This window comes from Terrapene carolina, unplaced genomic scaffold, assembly GCF_002925995.2.
Source record: "Terrapene carolina triunguis isolate 2854851 unplaced genomic scaffold, T_m_triunguis-2.0 Scaffold193, whole genome shotgun sequence".
NCBI classification, from domain to species: Eukaryota; Metazoa; Chordata; order Testudines; family Emydidae; genus Terrapene; species Terrapene triunguis.
Genome location: NW_020664544.1, coordinates 9,327,040 through 9,344,808, shown reverse-complemented (window position 1 = coordinate 9,344,808; position 17,769 = coordinate 9,327,040). Strand labels below are relative to the sequence as shown.

Here is a 17,769-nt window from a genome sequence, read left to right as displayed (position 1 = left end):
TCCCCTATCTCCCAACCAATTGAGGATGAGTTGAGAGAAGGGGACCACCATAAATGCTGCCTCCTCCTTCATCACAGGGTAGATGTCTGCAGACCCTGAAAGGAGTAAGAAGACTCCTGCAGGGTCCTGAATTAGCAGAGACCAGACACCAGCAGAAGGCTGCCAGTCCTCTGAATGTGGGGCCAGCTGCAAGAGATAAATTGCAACCTAGCTCCAGGAGGAAAGCTGGAGTGCCTGCCATAAAGAGAGACTTAAAGACCGAGAGAGAATGCTGAGGGGAACAGAACATAGAAGGCAGGTTTCAGAGGAACCCAAAAAACCAGAAGTAAATTGTTTGTGACTTTTTCTTAGGGCCCCTTTTGTAGGAGCCTTTGTAATAAACAAGTCCTAAGAAGGGTGCTATTGAATCAAATGTCAAGAGTGCCTGAAGTGGAATTACTGGCTTCCTGAGAAGGGAAACTGAGACAGGGAGTATATGCAGCTCTGTATTAACTGAGCAGAAGGTGCTACAGGGGAGGCATGCCCTACGCCAGGGCCACAGACGTTCACGCAGTGATTCCTGCATTGAGCCCAGTAAATGACAGTGTATCTTTTAGAAAGACTTCCAACTTGGATTTAGAGACTTAGAGTGATGGAGCATTTACCACATTGGTCGCAAGCTGCTCCAATGGTTAATTACCCTCACCATTAAACATTTGCACCTTATTTCAAGTTTGAATTGTTTTAGCTTCTACTTCCTGCCACTGGATATTTTTGTGCCTTTATCTTTTATGTTAAAGTGGTCTTTAGTAACAGATATTGGTGGGTAATTATAGGCTGCAGTGCTGAATCATGGTGTTGAGATACAAACTTAAATGGGTCAGTGCCAGACTAAATGGGTCAGGGCCACTCTCATTACCACTTCAAAAGTTATTTTTCCTCCCTTGGTATCCTACTGTTAATTTAATTGTCTCATTAGACTGACCTCACACTTTGTAAGGCAACTCCCATCCTTTCATGTATTTATACCTGCTCCTGTATTTTCCACTCCATGCATCTGATGAAGTGGGTTCTAGCCCACAAAAGCTTATGCCCAAATAAGATGATCTAGACGAACACAGCTACCACTCTGAAACTAAGTTCTCAGTCTGCCCCATCGCTTTTAGATTTAGGCATCCTAGGAATTCTCACTGTTAAACACATTTATCAGTAGGCAGTACTTATGTGGGAGGCCACATATGTTTTTGGGGAGGCTGCTTTCAAAACAGAAGTGCTGTTACAATGCAACAAGCATTACATTTTGAATGGTCACAGAAGTTCAGTCCAAATTATTTTAGCACAGGGTGCAAGTTTGGAACATTACAGGGAGGAAGAAGTTGGATAAAAGTTAGCTTTTATGCAGTTGTTTAAAAAATAATATTTATGCTCAGTAACTAGCTCAATCTGCAAACTTCAGCTAATGAATACAAATAATTCTTTTGCATGCATAGATTACATTAAAAAAGCCACAATATTCAGCTTTGAAGTGACTGATTATTTTCTCACAAACATTGTAATTTCCTTTCTTTTACTTTGATGGTTTTGTATGTTTATACAAACGGAGACCATAAAGTGTGTAAATTCTTCTAATCTCATTGTCTATTTTAACATACTTAGTTTCACTATTTTAATTCCACTGAGTTTTCAATCTGGAATGAAAAGCATAAACACAATTTTCAAAAGTCTAATACTAGGACACCAAAAAAGAATCTGTCTCCTGAAGAGATTTATTTTAGTTTTAGTGCTCTGTTTAGGTGAAGGTTTTAAAATTTCAGCAGCAAATAAAACCAAATCTAAAGGAAGTGTTGTTTGTAAATAAAACCCTAAATCTCAGTTGATTCTTATATTCCAATACAAATTAGCCAATTATTCTCCTGAATAGGGAAAAATCCCTATCGCCTTCCCACTGTTTCATCAGATATGTAGATTATAAAGATAGAGATATGAAATATGACTTCATGGAAACAAACATTACATATGGGAGATAGAAGAGGAGGCAAACATAAGAACAAGCAAGAGCATGAACATAGTCTGCACTAGGGTCTGAAATACAAATGTATGAACTTTGATTCAGCTAGCAGGAGATGGATATTATTATAAAGTTTGGATAAAACTAAAATATAAAACAGGCTTATTTCACTTTCAAAGCAGCGTAATAAATGCATTGACAAATACTGTATGTAAGAAGTTAAAAAAACTACACATACTGTAGAGAAGATAAATCAGTAGACAGCTTTGTTCATTTGCATGCTGGTGAATTAGTTCAGTACTTGAGAAAAACTCATTAAATGCACATGAATTTTTCTCATGGAACTGTGTATTAATTAATGAAAACTACTGAATAATCACCCAACTGTTCAACGTCCCACAAATAAAAAAAAATCTGTAGTGTAAACTTTGATTTCAGATATTTACACAATGAACAGCTGCATAAATGTAATGGAAATATCCAGTATAATAACTGAAATCTGCAGCAGCCAATCTTTTGTTGCCTCAAAAGATTCTGATCTATTCAAATAAAAATACAAAGGTCTTATGGCTTATCTGAAACGAACCTTGTGAGATTCACTCCACACCAGTTCTTACTCACCCTTCAATTGGAAGTGAAAATGAGTTTGAGAGTCTAGGCCGAGTTTCCATTTATTCAGATCATAAAACCACTGTGAAATGTGACTAGGCTGGCAGTCCCTGCTCAACAAATGGTAATGTAGTACTTGGATTGGGCAGTGCAGGGAAGCCTGCATAGAGTTAGCCCATACTAAGTCCGGTTCCCTCACTTTCATGATCATTAAGTTCACTCAATACAATGTGACAGGTTTCAGAGTGGTAGCCATGTTAGTCTGTATCAGCAAAAACAATGAGGAGTCCTTGTGGCACCTTAGAGACGAACAAATTTATTTGGGCATGAGCTTTCGTGGGCTAGAACCCACTTCATCAGATGCATGGAATGGAAAATACAGGAGCAGGTATAAATACTTAAAAAGATGTGAGTTGCCTTACCAAGTGTGAGGACAGTCTAACGAAACAATTCAATTAACAACAGGATACCAAGGGAAGAAAGAAAAGGAACAAAGAAAGTAACAGAACGCCACTAGCCGTCACCTACAGCCCCCAACTAAAACCTCTCCAGCGCATCATCAAGGATCTACAACCTATCCTGAAGGACGATCCCTCACTCTCACAGACCTTGGGGGACAAGCCAGTTCTTGCTTACAGACAGCCCCCCAACCTGAAGCAAATACTCACCAGCAACTACACACCACACAACAAAAACACCAACCCAGGAACCAAACCCTGCAACAAACCCCGGGGCCAACTCTGTCCACATATCTATTCAAGGGACACCATCATAGGATCTAACCACATCAGCCACACCATCAGGGGCTCGTTCACCTGCACATCTACCAATGTGATATATGCCATCATGTGCCAGAAATGCCCCTCTGTCATGTATATTGGCCAAACCGGACGGTCTCTACGCAAAAGAATAAATGGACACAAATCTGACATCAGGAATCATAACATTCAAAAACGAGTAGGAGAACACTTCAGTCTCCCTGGTCATCCAATAACAGACCTAAAAGTGGCAATTCTTCAACAACAAAACTTTAAAAATAGACTCCAAAGTGAAACTGCAGAACTGGAATTAATTTGCAAACTGGACACCATCAAATTAGGCCTGAATAAAGACTGGGAGTGGTTGGGTCATTACAAAACCTAAACCTAATTTCCCCAATACTAATTTCCCCCTACTGTTACTCACACCTTCTTGTCAACAGTCTGAAATGGGCCACTTTCTTACCACTTCAAAAGTTTTTTTTCCTCCCTTGGTATCTTGCTGTTAATTGAATTGTCTCATTAGACTGTCCTCACACTTGGTAAGGCAACTCACATCTTTTCATGTATTTATACCTGCTCCTGTATTTTCCACTCCATGCATCTGATGAAGTGGGTTGTAGCCCACGAAAGCTTATGCCCAAATAAATTTGTTAGTCTCTAAGATACCACAAGGACTCCTCGTTGTTTTTACTCAATACAATGATTCCCTCAGAGACTGCACTCTGTTTAGTACAATTCTATAAAATAAAAAGGGGAAGTTTGAATGTTTAACCAAAAGAAATGAGATTTTCAGAAAAAAACTGATCTAACCAAAACAAGCTATTATCATTGACTCAAAATAGTCTTCATCAAGATTAGTGCCTTTATGAGAATAATTCTCACATTTTATTTGAGGATTTTGACTTCCTTGTTCTTTTTTGATTAAATCTAGTGACTTGAGCCTAAATACAAGTTGTCTGTAGATTGCCGCATGCAACTAGAACAAAAGAAATCAGTTTGAATACCTTCTGTGTCTTCAATGGGAACTGAGCTATGAGAGTATTTCTAAAGTCACGCTACTCACACAGATGCTCAGTGTTCAACCAATAGGGAGGACTACATGTGAGGAATAATAGAACAATCAGTTAATTTTCTAACATTTATAAAGACACTTTTGCAAGTGTAATCTCAAAAAGAACAGGAGTCCTTGTGGCACCTTAGAGTCTAACAAATTTATTTGAGCATAAGCTTTCGTGGCCTACGGCCCACTTCATCAGATGCATAAAATGGAACATATAGTAAGAAATATATATTCATACAGAGAACATGAAAAGATGGAAGTAGCCATACCAACTGTAAGAGGCTAATTAATTAAAATTAGGTATTAGCAGCAGGAGAAAAAAAACTTTTGTAGTGATAATCAAGATGGCCCATTTTAGACAGTTGACAAGAAGATGTGAGGATACTTAACATGGGGAAATAGATTCCATATGTGTAATGACCCAGCCACTCCCAGTCTCTATTCAAACCCAAGTTAATGGTATCTAGTTTGCATATTAATTCAAGCTCAGCAGTTTCTCGTTGAAGTCTGTTTTTGAAGCTTCAAACGAGAAACTGCTGAGCTTGGATTAATATGCAAATTTGTTAGTCTCTAAGGTGCCACAAGTACTCCTGTTCTTTTTGCGGATACAGACTAACACGGCTGCTACTCTGAAACCTGTAGGTATAATCTCAGTTTTACATGACTAAATACCATACCAATAGTTAGCTTCATGCATGGTGTTTTCAGTGAACCTTGTTCTGTCTACTAAACACAGACTCATTGCCTTACTTGTTCCCTCATCTGAATATACTATGCAAAGAACATCAGCCTACCTGGGAAGCATCTGAAGCATAGTTAAGTCTGTCTCCAAAAGTTCAAATTATAATCGATTCCCACTCTTGGAGATTCTCAAATTCAGGGAAAGGGTGTAGGAGTATTAGCCGGAGGCTCATACAACAGAAAAAGCACAAAGTGTAACTTTCAAAGTTAACTCCAAGGAGACAGAATTTTCTCAGGGTCCAGTCCAAGACTGTGGAACAAAGCAGGAACTAAAGACAACCATAAATCCTCACCACCTTCCACTCTAAGGGCAAGGCATGCTTCTTTGACCTCACCTTTTCCTGTATAAACACATAGTAGCATGGACATTAAAAACTAAAAAATTAAATCAACACATTACGCTGCACATACAATTCTCCTCCTGGGGCGAGGATGAGAAAAAGAATGAACCACATGTGACAAATATTGGTCATTTTGCTCAATGTACTACTTGAAAGTGCTCATATAATACAGAGATAAGGCCGTATAACCATCTCTGTAGAATAGACCGTGGTGAGTGAGCAGTGTGATCAAATCACACCAGAAATATGTATCCTAAACATAACACTGTTACTACAGAAACATTTTGTCACCTTAAAAAAAATATATATAGGAAGGAGGAGAGTCAGGCACACCCAGACAAAACATGCCTTGACTGCAAAGTTTGAGCTCTAGCTGAGTCCAAAAGTCAGAGCACTTTGTTCACAGAACAGGACAGTCTGAATGCTCCCCAGCTCAGAATAATACCGGTAGTATCTGCTTAGCTCTACATTTACCAACAGCATACGTATCAGGGAGTGACTGGGATGTGAATGTAATGACATGATTTGAGAATGGAATCAACCCCAGAAGAGAATATGGGATTTACTCTCTAGTCCTCACTTTTGCCTTGGTAGAATCCTTCCATATCTGACCTCCTACAGGACAAGGTCTGTTTAGAGCACAGAAAGAAAAAAGTATTCTCAGTGGTTATTTCCCTTCTTAAGCATTTCATGTCCAATAGTCTTTAGAGTGGGTTTTCCTTTGTCTTTTAGGAGCTTGGAGGAAGAGCAGATCTCTGACACTGGGCTTGGGTCCCATCTTTTGGAAGCCCTACCCATAGTTGATAGTTTTCAGAACAAAATTTTAAGGTAGCAATAGTATTTATTCATGTAAAACTGAGATTACACTTGCAAAAGCGTCTTTGATAAACTTTAGAAAATTAACTGATTGTTCTATAATCCCTCACATGTAATCCTCCCTAAATGGGTCAAACTGAAGGATTGTGGGGACCAAGACAATAAATTCACAGGTAAGAATAATTTTTTTTTCTTTTCTAGACCATTGCATGTCCAGCAATTTTTGCAAGGGATGCTCTGAGCAGTGATTGTTTAGTGGTCCTAAAGATATGTCTATGCTGCAGTGTAAGCGCAAGGTTTGAACTCGGGACCAAGCCTAACTCCCCTTCCATCTACATACAAATCACCCTAACCCCAGGGCTTGGTCCCAGGACCCCCGGGGGGTGGAAGGTCTGAGCCTAAATTAAGCTGGGACTCAGGGTCCAAGCCCTATTGTTTTGTTGTGTAGATGCAGCCCTTCCAGACTTGTGCTCTGGGAATCCACCAAAAGTACCCCACAATCCCATGGGCTGACTTTCTTTGTCCTACGGACTATCAAGTTTAGTGGACAGTCAGCTTTTCCCATGCTGCAACAAGAAAAAAGGGCTACAATGGCCAATTTTTTTGTGGGGGTGGGGAAGAGATTAGGAAATCTCGGATATGGGTGGTGGGACTCAGACATACATAATGCAGTGTAGATGCTGGTGCCCCAGGTTGGGACCCAGGATTCAACAATTCCTAACCTGGGCTTACAAATGAGTGTAGACACTCTAGCCCTAGGGTAACAACCCCAGGGTCTGCTAACTTGAGTTGTACTAACCCTGGGCTTACATGGCAATGCAGACATTCCCAAAGAGGAAGGGGTGCTAATTAGATAACTAACACATTTATTGCAAACCTTAGGGGTATGATGTGTTACTGAGATAACACTTGTAGAACTTTCCTGCCAAAGCTTGAATATGCAGAGGACAGGATGTCTACTTTGTAATGTCTTGAGTAAGTGTACTGAAGACCAAGTTGTCAACTTACACATTTTCTTGTATGATGCATTCGACCTGTCTGGCTACATATATGCTGTTCTTCTGATTAAATGTATAGTGATATCAACAAGTGGGGCTACCTCATTAGCTTTGCAAGTCTTAGATGCATCTCTTAATCACGTTTTCTTATGGAGGCTTTTAAGGGCCTTTTCCCCTGCTCTGGATTGCTGGCTGGTAAAGCACTGGAAGGGATGTTGCCTTTCTTTAGACCTCAGTGCGATGCTGATATATATTTTGATTGCCCCGCTAATGTCTAGAATATACTACTTGGTCTCCTTGGGTACTTGGGACTCAGACAGAATTACAGCAGTACCACTAAATTGTGTTATGGGAAACAAATGAACATTTGCTATGAAAAGCATCAGTTCTGAGAATGATCTTACTCTGATGAAAGGTGCAGTACTATAGCTTCCTGTATAATGCACCTATTTCTGAAACTCTCCTCCTGGAGTTGACAGCAAAGGAGACTGAATGTGAGAAAGCACAGAGACACTGACCTCCATTGCTGGAAGAAAAGGATAAAGGACTAGAGACCCAAGTAACAACCCTGCGTTGCATCAGAGAAAATGTAGATTTCCTAGACAGAAGTCAGGATTTGGTACTGTGGGCACAGCATGCTGAAGAATCAGAGAGGGCAGTGCAGGGGGGACTGAAGAACAAGGAAGAAAGTTGAGAGCATGTGTCCTCCAGGAGGAGGAGGTCAACCAATATACCCCCAACGCAGGGTATATGGAGGTAATATGGAGGTAAGCAACCGCTTTCAGGCTATCTGCACATGTACTACTGCTGAGAATGTCTTGGAAGAGTCATCTGAGGCAAGGGATCAGAAGGATACCCCGTTGACCGGAAGACATGGGATGCATTGTCCTAGAGATGGGGGTTCCATGACCACCACTCCCAAGAGGAGAAGAGTGGTGGTGCTCGGGGACTCCCTCCTAAGGGGGACAGAGTCATCCATCAGCTGTCCGGACCACAAATCCCAAGAAGTGTGCTGCTTGCCTGAGCTAGAATTCAGGATGTGACTGAGAGTCTGCTGAGATTCATCAATCCCTCAGACCACTACCCCTTCCTACTTATCCATGTGGGCACCAACGATACTGCAAAGAATGACCTTGAGCGGATCTCTGCAGACTATGTGGCTTTGGGAAGAAGGATAAAAGAGTTTGGGGCACTTGTTGAAGGAAAAGGCCTGAGTATGAACCATCGAATTGTGGAAGTAAATGCGTGGCTACGCAGGTGGTGTCGGCAAGAGGATTTTGTCTTCTTCGGCAATGAGCTGATGTTCCAGGAAAGAGGATTACTGTGCTGGGTGGGGCTCCATCTATCAAATACCAGGAAGAACATCTCTGGACATCATCTGGCTAACCTGATAAGGAGAGCTTTAAACTAGCTCCTATTGGGGATAGTAACAAAAATCCAGCCAACGTGCATCTAGGTTCAAGTAATGCAGACAAGAGAAGGAGGCTAATTTCTGGAGAAGGGTCTAGAAATCACAACTGCAGTAAAAAGGTAAAAAGAAAAGCAACAGGGCAGTCTGCAAAATATCTTCAATGCCTGTATACAAATTCCAGGAGAATGCGGAACAAGTAGTATGAACTGGAAGTCATGGTATATGAAGAAAATTGACTTAATTGGCATCACAGAGACTTGGTGGGACAACTCCCATGATTAGAGTACCATCATTGAGGGATGTAGCTTGTTCTGAAAGGATAGGTATGGGAAAAAAGGAGGAGGTCAGACAAAAAAGAAAAATCAAGAACAGCGTGGGTCTGCTGCTCAATGGAGAAGGTGAGCTGGTAACAGAACATGATAGGGAGGCAGAGGGGCTCAATGCCTACTTTGCTTCAGTCTTCTCACAAAAAATATGTGAGCGGATGACTGTTATTGAAGTTACTATAGACAATAAAGGGGAAGGGATGCAGATCAGGATAAGTAAAGAACATGTCAGAGATCTTCTGACCAATTTGAATGAATTCAAATTAGTGGGGCTGGATGCTATTCACCCGAGAGTACTGAAGTAATTAGCTGAAGAAATCTTGGAGCCACTGGCAATAATATTTACAAACTCATGGATGATAGGAGAGGTCCTGGAAGACTGGAGAAGGGCTAACATAGTACCCATCTTTAAAAAGGGGGGAAAGGAAGAGCTGGGAAACTATAGACCAGTCAGCCTGACCTTGCTACCTGGGAAGCTACTACAGCAATGTATAAAACATTCAATTTGCGAAAACCTGGAGGATGAAGGGATAATCACTTGCAGACAATATAGCTTTACCAAGAACAAATCATGCCAAACCAGCTTGATTTCCTTCTTTGACAGGGTAACTGATTTTGTGGATGAGGGAATGCAATGGACATAATTATACCTGGACGTCACCAAGGGTTTTGACACAGTTCCACATGACATTTTGATAAGTAATGCAGAAATGCAGGCTCGATAGAACTGCCATTAAGTGAATACATAATTAGTTAAACATCCACAAACAAAGAATAACTATTAATGGAATGATGTTGGATTGGAGTGAGGTTTCAAGTGGGTTCCACAGGGAACTGTTCTGTGTTCAGTGTTGTTTAATATCTTTATTAATGACCTGGATATAGCTACGGAATGCATACTGAACAAGTTTGCAGATGACACAAAACTAGGATGGGTTGCCAATACTTTGGAGGATAGAGCTAAAAATCAGAGGGATCTTGATAAATTGGAGAACTGGGCTATAGACAACAAAATGAAATTCAATAAAGACAAAAACCAAATGCACAAATACAGAATGAGGGAAAACTGGCTTGGCAGCAGCACTGCTGAGAAGGATCTGGGAGTTGTGGTGGATCACAGCCTCAACATGAGTCAGCAATGCGATGCAGTTTTAGGTTTCATTAACAGAGGCATAGCATGCAAGTCACAGGAGGTGATAGTACTGCTCTACTCAGCGCTAGTTAGGCCTCAGCTGGAGAACTGTGTCCAATTAAGGTCACCAAAGTATAGAAAGGATGTAGAGAAACTGGAAAGGATCCAGAGGCGAGGAACAAACATGATCAAAGGGACGGAATGCAAGCCATATAAACAAAGGCTGAAGGAAATGGGTATGTTTAGTTTGGAAAAGAGGAAATTAAGGAGGGATATAATAGCAGTCTTTGGACACTTGAAAGTCTGCCACAAAAAAGATGGAGAAAAGTGATTCTCTTTTGCCACAGAGGGCAGGACAAGAGGCAGTGGGTTCAAACTCCAGCATAGCAGATTTAGATTAAATCTCAGGAAAAACTTCCTAACTGTAAGAACAATATTAATGGAATGGAACAGCCTGCCTTGGGAGGCTGTGGAAGCTTCTTCATTGGAGGTTTTCAAAAGGAAGCTGGAGAGCCATCTGTATTGGATGGTTTAGACACAAGAAGTCCTGCATCTCGGCAGGGGGTTAGACTAGATGATCCTTGCAGTCCCGTCTAACCTTATGATTCTATGACTTCGATGGCTCAAAAGGAGGGGTTTTCAGTGCTTACATTAGGGATCCACGAGGGGAATCTGTGAATGATGATGATGATGATGCCACCCTCAGGAATTAATATACATATGCGTTGTGGTCCAGTGATCAGCCAAGGTCTTTTGCAGCTGACCGTGTTTGAGATGGCTGAAACATGTTTTTTGCGAGTGTTTGATCTACTACCCATAGGCAAGCTGAACTGCAAAAACTTCAACATGGAGTTAATTTTTGTTGATTGAGCTCATGTATGTTATTTGTAACACCAATATATGATTTTTGCCCATATTTTCTATGCGCTGAGTTTGTTGACTTCTTCCTGGGAGACAGGAGCATTTCATTGACTTTTTTTTTGTGAGTATCTCAGGGAGATCAATTCCTCCTTCTCAACTTCCAGGCTGCTAGACATAGCAAGTTGGAGTTTGGGAGGACTACGTGCCCCTGTATCAGAAAAAGTCTCTGACTTGAGACAGCACCACCACAGGTGGTATCTGTATTTGGCTTAAGTTCAAGAACCACAGCATCATCACAGTCAGAAGCAACTATTATCACTGTGGCCCATTCTGCTGTGATCTTTTCATTTGTCTCTGCCAGGAATAAAATGGAAGGAAAGGCACTGGATCTCTCAGTTTGGTGAAAAACTTTGGGTTTTTCTCTTTGATTTACAGTCAAATAAAGCTATGTTCAGGGCTCCAAATGCTTTTGAAAACCTCCCCGTACAGGCACTATTGCCCTGGCTCTATCACCATTATGTCATGGAGGCTGCAAAGAGAGCCCTGCTGGGTATTGAAGAGATTAATTGAGCTCTGAGAGTCTCTGCAGGGCCACTACCAACAGTAAGCACAGGCAGGTAAGGTTCAAGCAGGACATAACCTGGAGACATATACTCACCCCATGATCTCGGGGGGAACCCAGGATGATGATTGTGCGTGAAAGGGATCTTGTGTTCACATGACAAATTTACTTATCCCATCTTAGAGAGTTATAGTCTGAGAGACAGTAAAGTCTGGGGAACTGTTAGCAGGAGCTCTACATCCAATAAACGTTGAAAAAGCTACGTCGTGCTTTGCCAAATCCTGTATGCAGTTATACAGTGTTTATAATGAGACCCTATAGTACAGCTGGGGTTTTTTATGTCACATAACGGTAAATGTTAAAATAAATCAAAACAATAATTTTGGAAGGGATATAAACCATCGTGTTTCAGAGCTGGAGGAAACTTTTCCTGGGAGCACATATCCCATATTTGCTTACTGCAGTTTTTTGCACCTTCCTCCAAAGCAGCTAGGATTAACCACTGTCAGAGACAGATACTAAACTAGATGGTCCTTGGGTCCGATCCAGTTCATCAGTTCCTATGTACCTATGTTTTTTAATCTCTATTCCATGTTGATATATTTTAAAAGGTTAATAGTATATATTTTTTAAAGTTTTTGAATCAAGAATTGACAAATCCATACTCCATCCCTGGCACGGCATCTATCTGCAGCTCCCTGGCCCTTCAGCAGCTCCTCTTCACCTGCCTGGGAGTTGGGCATCCTTCAGCTTCACAGTCACCATGGCAATTACTGACTATATTTGTGTACAAGCCAAACAGTTGATACACAAGTCAAAATGTATACATGTTGTCTAATAGGTCTGTAGAGTCCAGAACTTAAAATGTTAATTTATGTGTGAAAAAACTGAATCCACATAAAGTATTTGTTCTTTCCCTAGTGAGAGAACCTGTCCCTGGTAACCATCCATCTGCTGAGTCACCGGTTCCACATTAGAGGAGGCTGCAGTGTACTGTTATTCCACTGTCATACTTTTTTCACCCAAACGGCACCATTTAAACAAATATTGGGATTTTAGATTTTAGGTGTGTCATGCTAGAAACAACATGCTCAAGCCAGATCAAAGCCATCCCCCCTCTGGTGATCAGTTAGTTCCAAGCCTGTACTGCAGAGATAACAGAAACAGCGGTCTTGATCCTTGGGTTGGGGTGAACAGTGCACATTGCAGGCCCCTAAATGCTGGTAAAGGTGGCTTTATACCACAGTTGCTCTCCTCAATTCCCTGAGCTTGGTGGGGTCAAGCAGCCTCAGGGCTGGTCTAAGGGGCCACGGTGAGTGCTGGAGATATCCTGTACTAAGGCAATACCTAGCTGGCCCATTAGGCGAGCTTTAAAGCTCCTTTGTGCTGCTGTATTTACCAAAGCTGCTGCTTTGTCAGGATCAAGGATTTGGCTCACTGTTTGAAGTATGGAAAGATTCCACAGACACGGATCTGATGGGAGAATTTAACGTTCAGTTTACTGAAAATCTCCTGAATACTGCCATTAAATTCACTATCACATTTAAAAAAAATGTAGTTATTCTGAAATGGAACAGTGAGTAAATGTTACTTATCTTGCCCAGCATCCCTCTTAAAAAATGATTACATGTAAGTCCATAATTTGACAGAAAAAAATAAAGTAACTGGAATGCAACACTCATAGGCTCAATGTAAAAGTAAATATTTTGGCTGTTCCTCACCAATCATTTCTTATTAACTGCTTCCCTTTCTCCTTGGAATTTTATGCAGCAGCAGGAGACCATTACCCTGTAACAATATTCTGTTCCACTTGACTTTATCTTTTAAATTATCAAACCCTGGGTGACCTATAGTTTAAGTACCTGTCTGGTAACTGGTATGCCTGATATCCATGGTCTTTCATAACTGCGTGTAGCATAGATGGAAGATAGGGTTTTCTGTCTCTGTTCTTGCCTGGCATGTTGCTCTCGTTTCTTCTCAGTCTGTTCTCTATTCTGCTCCTGTCTTCTCAGGCAAGCCTAAGGAACAAAACACATTCTTTGTCTGGAATAAGAGAGAGATTTTTACTTCTGAATAACTTGAGTCTTACTTCTAGCTACAGTCCACCTGGACAAGACAATCTCATCTCCAATTGTTCTGTACTCACACCTGTCACAAAATACATCATAGGATGAAAGAATTAACCTATTGACTGTCTAAGCCTAACACTAATCGGAATAATTACCTGACTTGGTGCGTCAATAATCCTGGTAAATGTAAACAACTAATAAACTGTGCAGCAGCTCATCAGACTCTGTGTGTGTATGTGTTCCTATGTCCCGTTCCCCACACACATGCACTCATCTATTTTAGGATTTTCTATAACGCCCATCACCACAGAATCAAAGCACTTCCCAAGTAAATTAAATGTGCAGGGTGAGGTACTTAATGGATTTCACAGAGATTTCTGCTCCTCTCCCCTCACTAGTTAAAGAGGCTCCTTTGGGGGAAATGAAAGGTTTGGGGTTTTTTAATCATCATCCTTCTGGTTACTGTGGAAATGCTTGTGTCAGAGAGGAGGGTTTTGTAGTGTGCTTGCAAAGGGGTCAGACCAATTAGTCTGATCCCACAGCCAAATCCCTTGAACTCAGAACACTTTACTACTTTACCCTCGTCTGCCAGTATGGAATGGCCACAGAGCCAATGGATCCTGCTGCCCAAGGATTCCCCCTAAAAAGCTGGAATCCCCAGATGGTGTAGGCCTGGAACAGTGGTTTCTGCAACCCTCTCCTCCTAGCCCTTGGGGTAGGTATCATGGCTGGGAAAAACAGGATATAATCACAGTGCCACTAAACTCTGTAGATCCCCTGCTACTAGAATGGCCTGTGAGGCTACTCTAATGTGGCCTGGGGCCAGGGCCTGCCAACCTAGGAGTCTCATCAAACCAGGATTAGAAAGCACAGAGTGTATTAAAGGACTGTTGCTCCCACCTTCCTAGGCTTACTTGAAGTGCAACTCAGCCAGTACAGAAGATCTGAACCTATATCTTTTGCATCTCCAAGGCAAGGCCATGCATTATTGGAAGTGTGGTAGCTCACAAAACCACTAGTTTTGAGCAGAAGTTTTTAACCTTCAGGACACTTGAGATGTGTACTGTATACCAACCTACTTATGTCATTTTCAACCCTAATTCAGTTATGTCATGTTATAGAGTACGCACATTGGAAAAACATTCTAAACGTTGCATGGAACTATAAGTCCACTGAGAGTCTCGCAGCTAAAATATTGCTCAACTTAGATTGTATGCTTTTTAGAAAAGGGATAGCCTTTTTGTCGTATATTTGTATAGTGCTTACCACAAATGGTCCCTGGCCCATAACTGGGGCTCTTAGGTGCTACCACAATACAAATAAATAATTATGATAGTAACTAAATATTTTTCCTGTGGAATCTTTGTTTGAATGTATCTATAAAGTTTAACCTATGGCACTTAAGGCAAATTCTCAGTTACATAATTGCAGTCGATGGAGGTACTTCAGATTTACACAGGTGTTACACAGCACAGTTTGGCCCAGAGGCTTCAAGGAATGCTTACTCTCAAAACCCATAAGGGAAAAATCTTTTCTGCTACAGAATTAACAATACTCTCATATAAACAAATTCTGACCCCCTTATTCACATTGATGAGCAGTTGTGCATACAAATACTGCCAATTAATACAATGGCACTATTTGTGTAACTACCCACCATTGTGAATAAGGGGTTCACAGTCTTACCCATAAATATTATAGTGTGCACCTTCTTGAGAATGTAGCTAGTGTATGCAGATATGACTTGAAGATACAATTGGAACATATATGTTGAAAAGGGAGAAGCCATTTTTAAGCACATTCATCCTAATAAATAAATGAAAAATATGAATCCCATATTTCAAGATACCGAGCACCACATGTCTACCACTGACATCAGTGAGAACTGAAGGTGCTCAATACATCACAAAGGTTCAGATCCTCAAAGGTATTCAGGTGCCTAACTTCCATTGAAATCAATGGAAGGTATGCTGCTAAATACATCTGAGGATCAGTAAGGTACTTAAACACATGCCTCACTTTAAGTATGTGAATAGAGTAATTCCATTGATTTCAACTACTCACCTGTTTAAAGTTAGGCACTGAGTCAGAAGGGGTTAAAAAGGGCCTATGAGCTCAATTGGCCTCACCCTGCTACACCTGCAGTATGTCTCAAGCCTGGAAAGGGTGAGTAGAAAACGGCTGAACCCAGCATAGATGGGGGCTGATTAGGAAGAAGAGCAAATCTCTCACTCTTGCTGAGTGAGAGAAACCTTTATCATTCTAGTCAGGTGAGTTAGACTGCTGGTGTAGACAAAGCCTCTCTGCAGGAATGTAGGTAGACCTGCAACAGAGCATCCAAGGTAGTTGGGAAGGAAAGTGGGAGGAAATGTGTTTGCTCAGGGTTCTCTGGGCTGGTGGAGGGGCCTCAAGGGAGCAGAAATATTCCTGCTAAGTTAGGGAGTGCACTGCGAGAGGTACAGAGAACACTCTTGTGCAGGAGAACCAACTGTATAAGGAGACTTCGTTTGAATGGCCTGAAAACATTCACTGATGAAATCTTACTGATTTCTACTGATATTAGAATATAAGATAACAAAATGTAAGTTCCCTAACTAGAAATGAATATATATAAAAACAGTAGCATTCAGCTGTTTAATCACCAGCTAATGTTCTACCCAAGTGAAGGTAACTTTCAACAAATAATGAATAGCTGACCAAAGTCTATTGCTTTCTGGGCGCACCTGATACTCTGAATCCATCTTGTGTTGCATTTCCCTCACATACTGAGCATCACTGATGAACTTCTGTCTTTCTCTGGAGTCGTACATTACAGTAGGTAACCAGGACCTGCACATAAAGCAAATATGTCTTCTTAAAGATCATTTTTTATCTCACTACTTCAGTTTTGTTCTGCTCTAATTGCCTTTTCTCTATGTATAATTACTAATGGTAGATAGGAGAGATGTTCCTGTTTAAAGAAAGCCCTGCCATGCTGGCATTCTTACAGCCTTTCTTTACTAATTACAGAGTACAACCACCATGAATGAACTCGTTCTGATCATTAGCTGGAAATCTGCCCAAATTTGCTGCATGGTGATCTGGTACAGCAGTAGTGTTCTAGATAGCAACAAGGAATCTGATCTAAGTAAATTATTTATTAATGTAGAATTGTATGAATCCAAGACATATTAAGGACAGAAAGCTTAAATTAGTTGTCTCCTCTGTGCAATTACTAGAGGCTAATGATTATTTCTCAAATCTGTACTGAACTGTAATACTGGAGCCTGATTCTGCAATGTGCAACTGCCAATGTGCTCAACACCATGAAGGAGGTTATTAGCACCTTGTAGGACTGGGCCCAGTATTGAATCCACTATTCCACCTGCCAGTGTAGGCTCAGGCAGCCGAGCATACAAAGGTGCATGGATTTGTATGACTACATGAGAGAGAATTAAATTTGAAGCTGAAAAGCACAGTTAAAGAGTCGCTAGAAGAAAGACTCCTTTACTTTTCATAATTCTCATCCTGCCTCAGTTTGGCATATAACCGGATAGAATTTTTGCTCATACTTATGGTTCTCGTATTACATTAAACTGTAATAAATTTGCCATAGTAGTAACTTCCTCTATCTTTTAGATATGCCTCTGCACATAACTGGATTACTGCTGTATGGAAAACTGGAAAAATATGCAGCAATTTTTATTAGATACCTTAATCTATCGCATGAGAAAAAGGAGCTTAGTGGCAACATTGTACTAAAATGTGAGGGAGAAATCTATACCTTTAATGCTAATATTTCCTGGGTTCTGGCAACTGGCCTCAGTTGCAACCTTACCAGTTTATAAACATAGGCAGAACAGGAAGACGGTAAGGTGATGCCATGGCCCTAGCCAGGGGCGGCTCTAGCTTTTTTTGCCACCCCAAGCACGGCAGACAGGCTGCCTTCAGCAGCATGCCTGTGGGAGGTCCCTGGTCCCGTGGATTCGGCGTACCCGCTGCCGAATTGCCGCCAAATCCGCGGGACCGGCGGACCTCCCGCAGGCAAGCCACCAAAGGCTGCCTGACTGCCGCCCTCGCAGGGACCGGCAGGGCGCCCCCCGCGGCTTGCCGCCC

The 17,769-nt window shown here is 41.3% G+C and overlaps 1 protein-coding gene across 1 annotated transcript in view; it reads right to left on the bottom strand.

Annotated features, from left to right (window-relative positions):
• The window catches only part of MARCHF10 (membrane associated ring-CH-type finger 10), a 156,030-nt gene that overhangs the window by 47,059 nt on the left and 91,202 nt on the right, over positions 1-17,769 (bottom strand). The window contains exons 2-3 of the mRNA XM_029912232.1: positions 16,398-16,503; positions 13,468-13,623 (exon numbers count right to left, since the gene is read on the bottom strand). Of these exons, the coding sequence (XP_029768092.1) occupies positions 13,468-13,623; positions 16,398-16,503 (262 nt within the window). The remainder of the gene's footprint in view (positions 1-13,467; positions 13,624-16,397; positions 16,504-17,769) is intronic.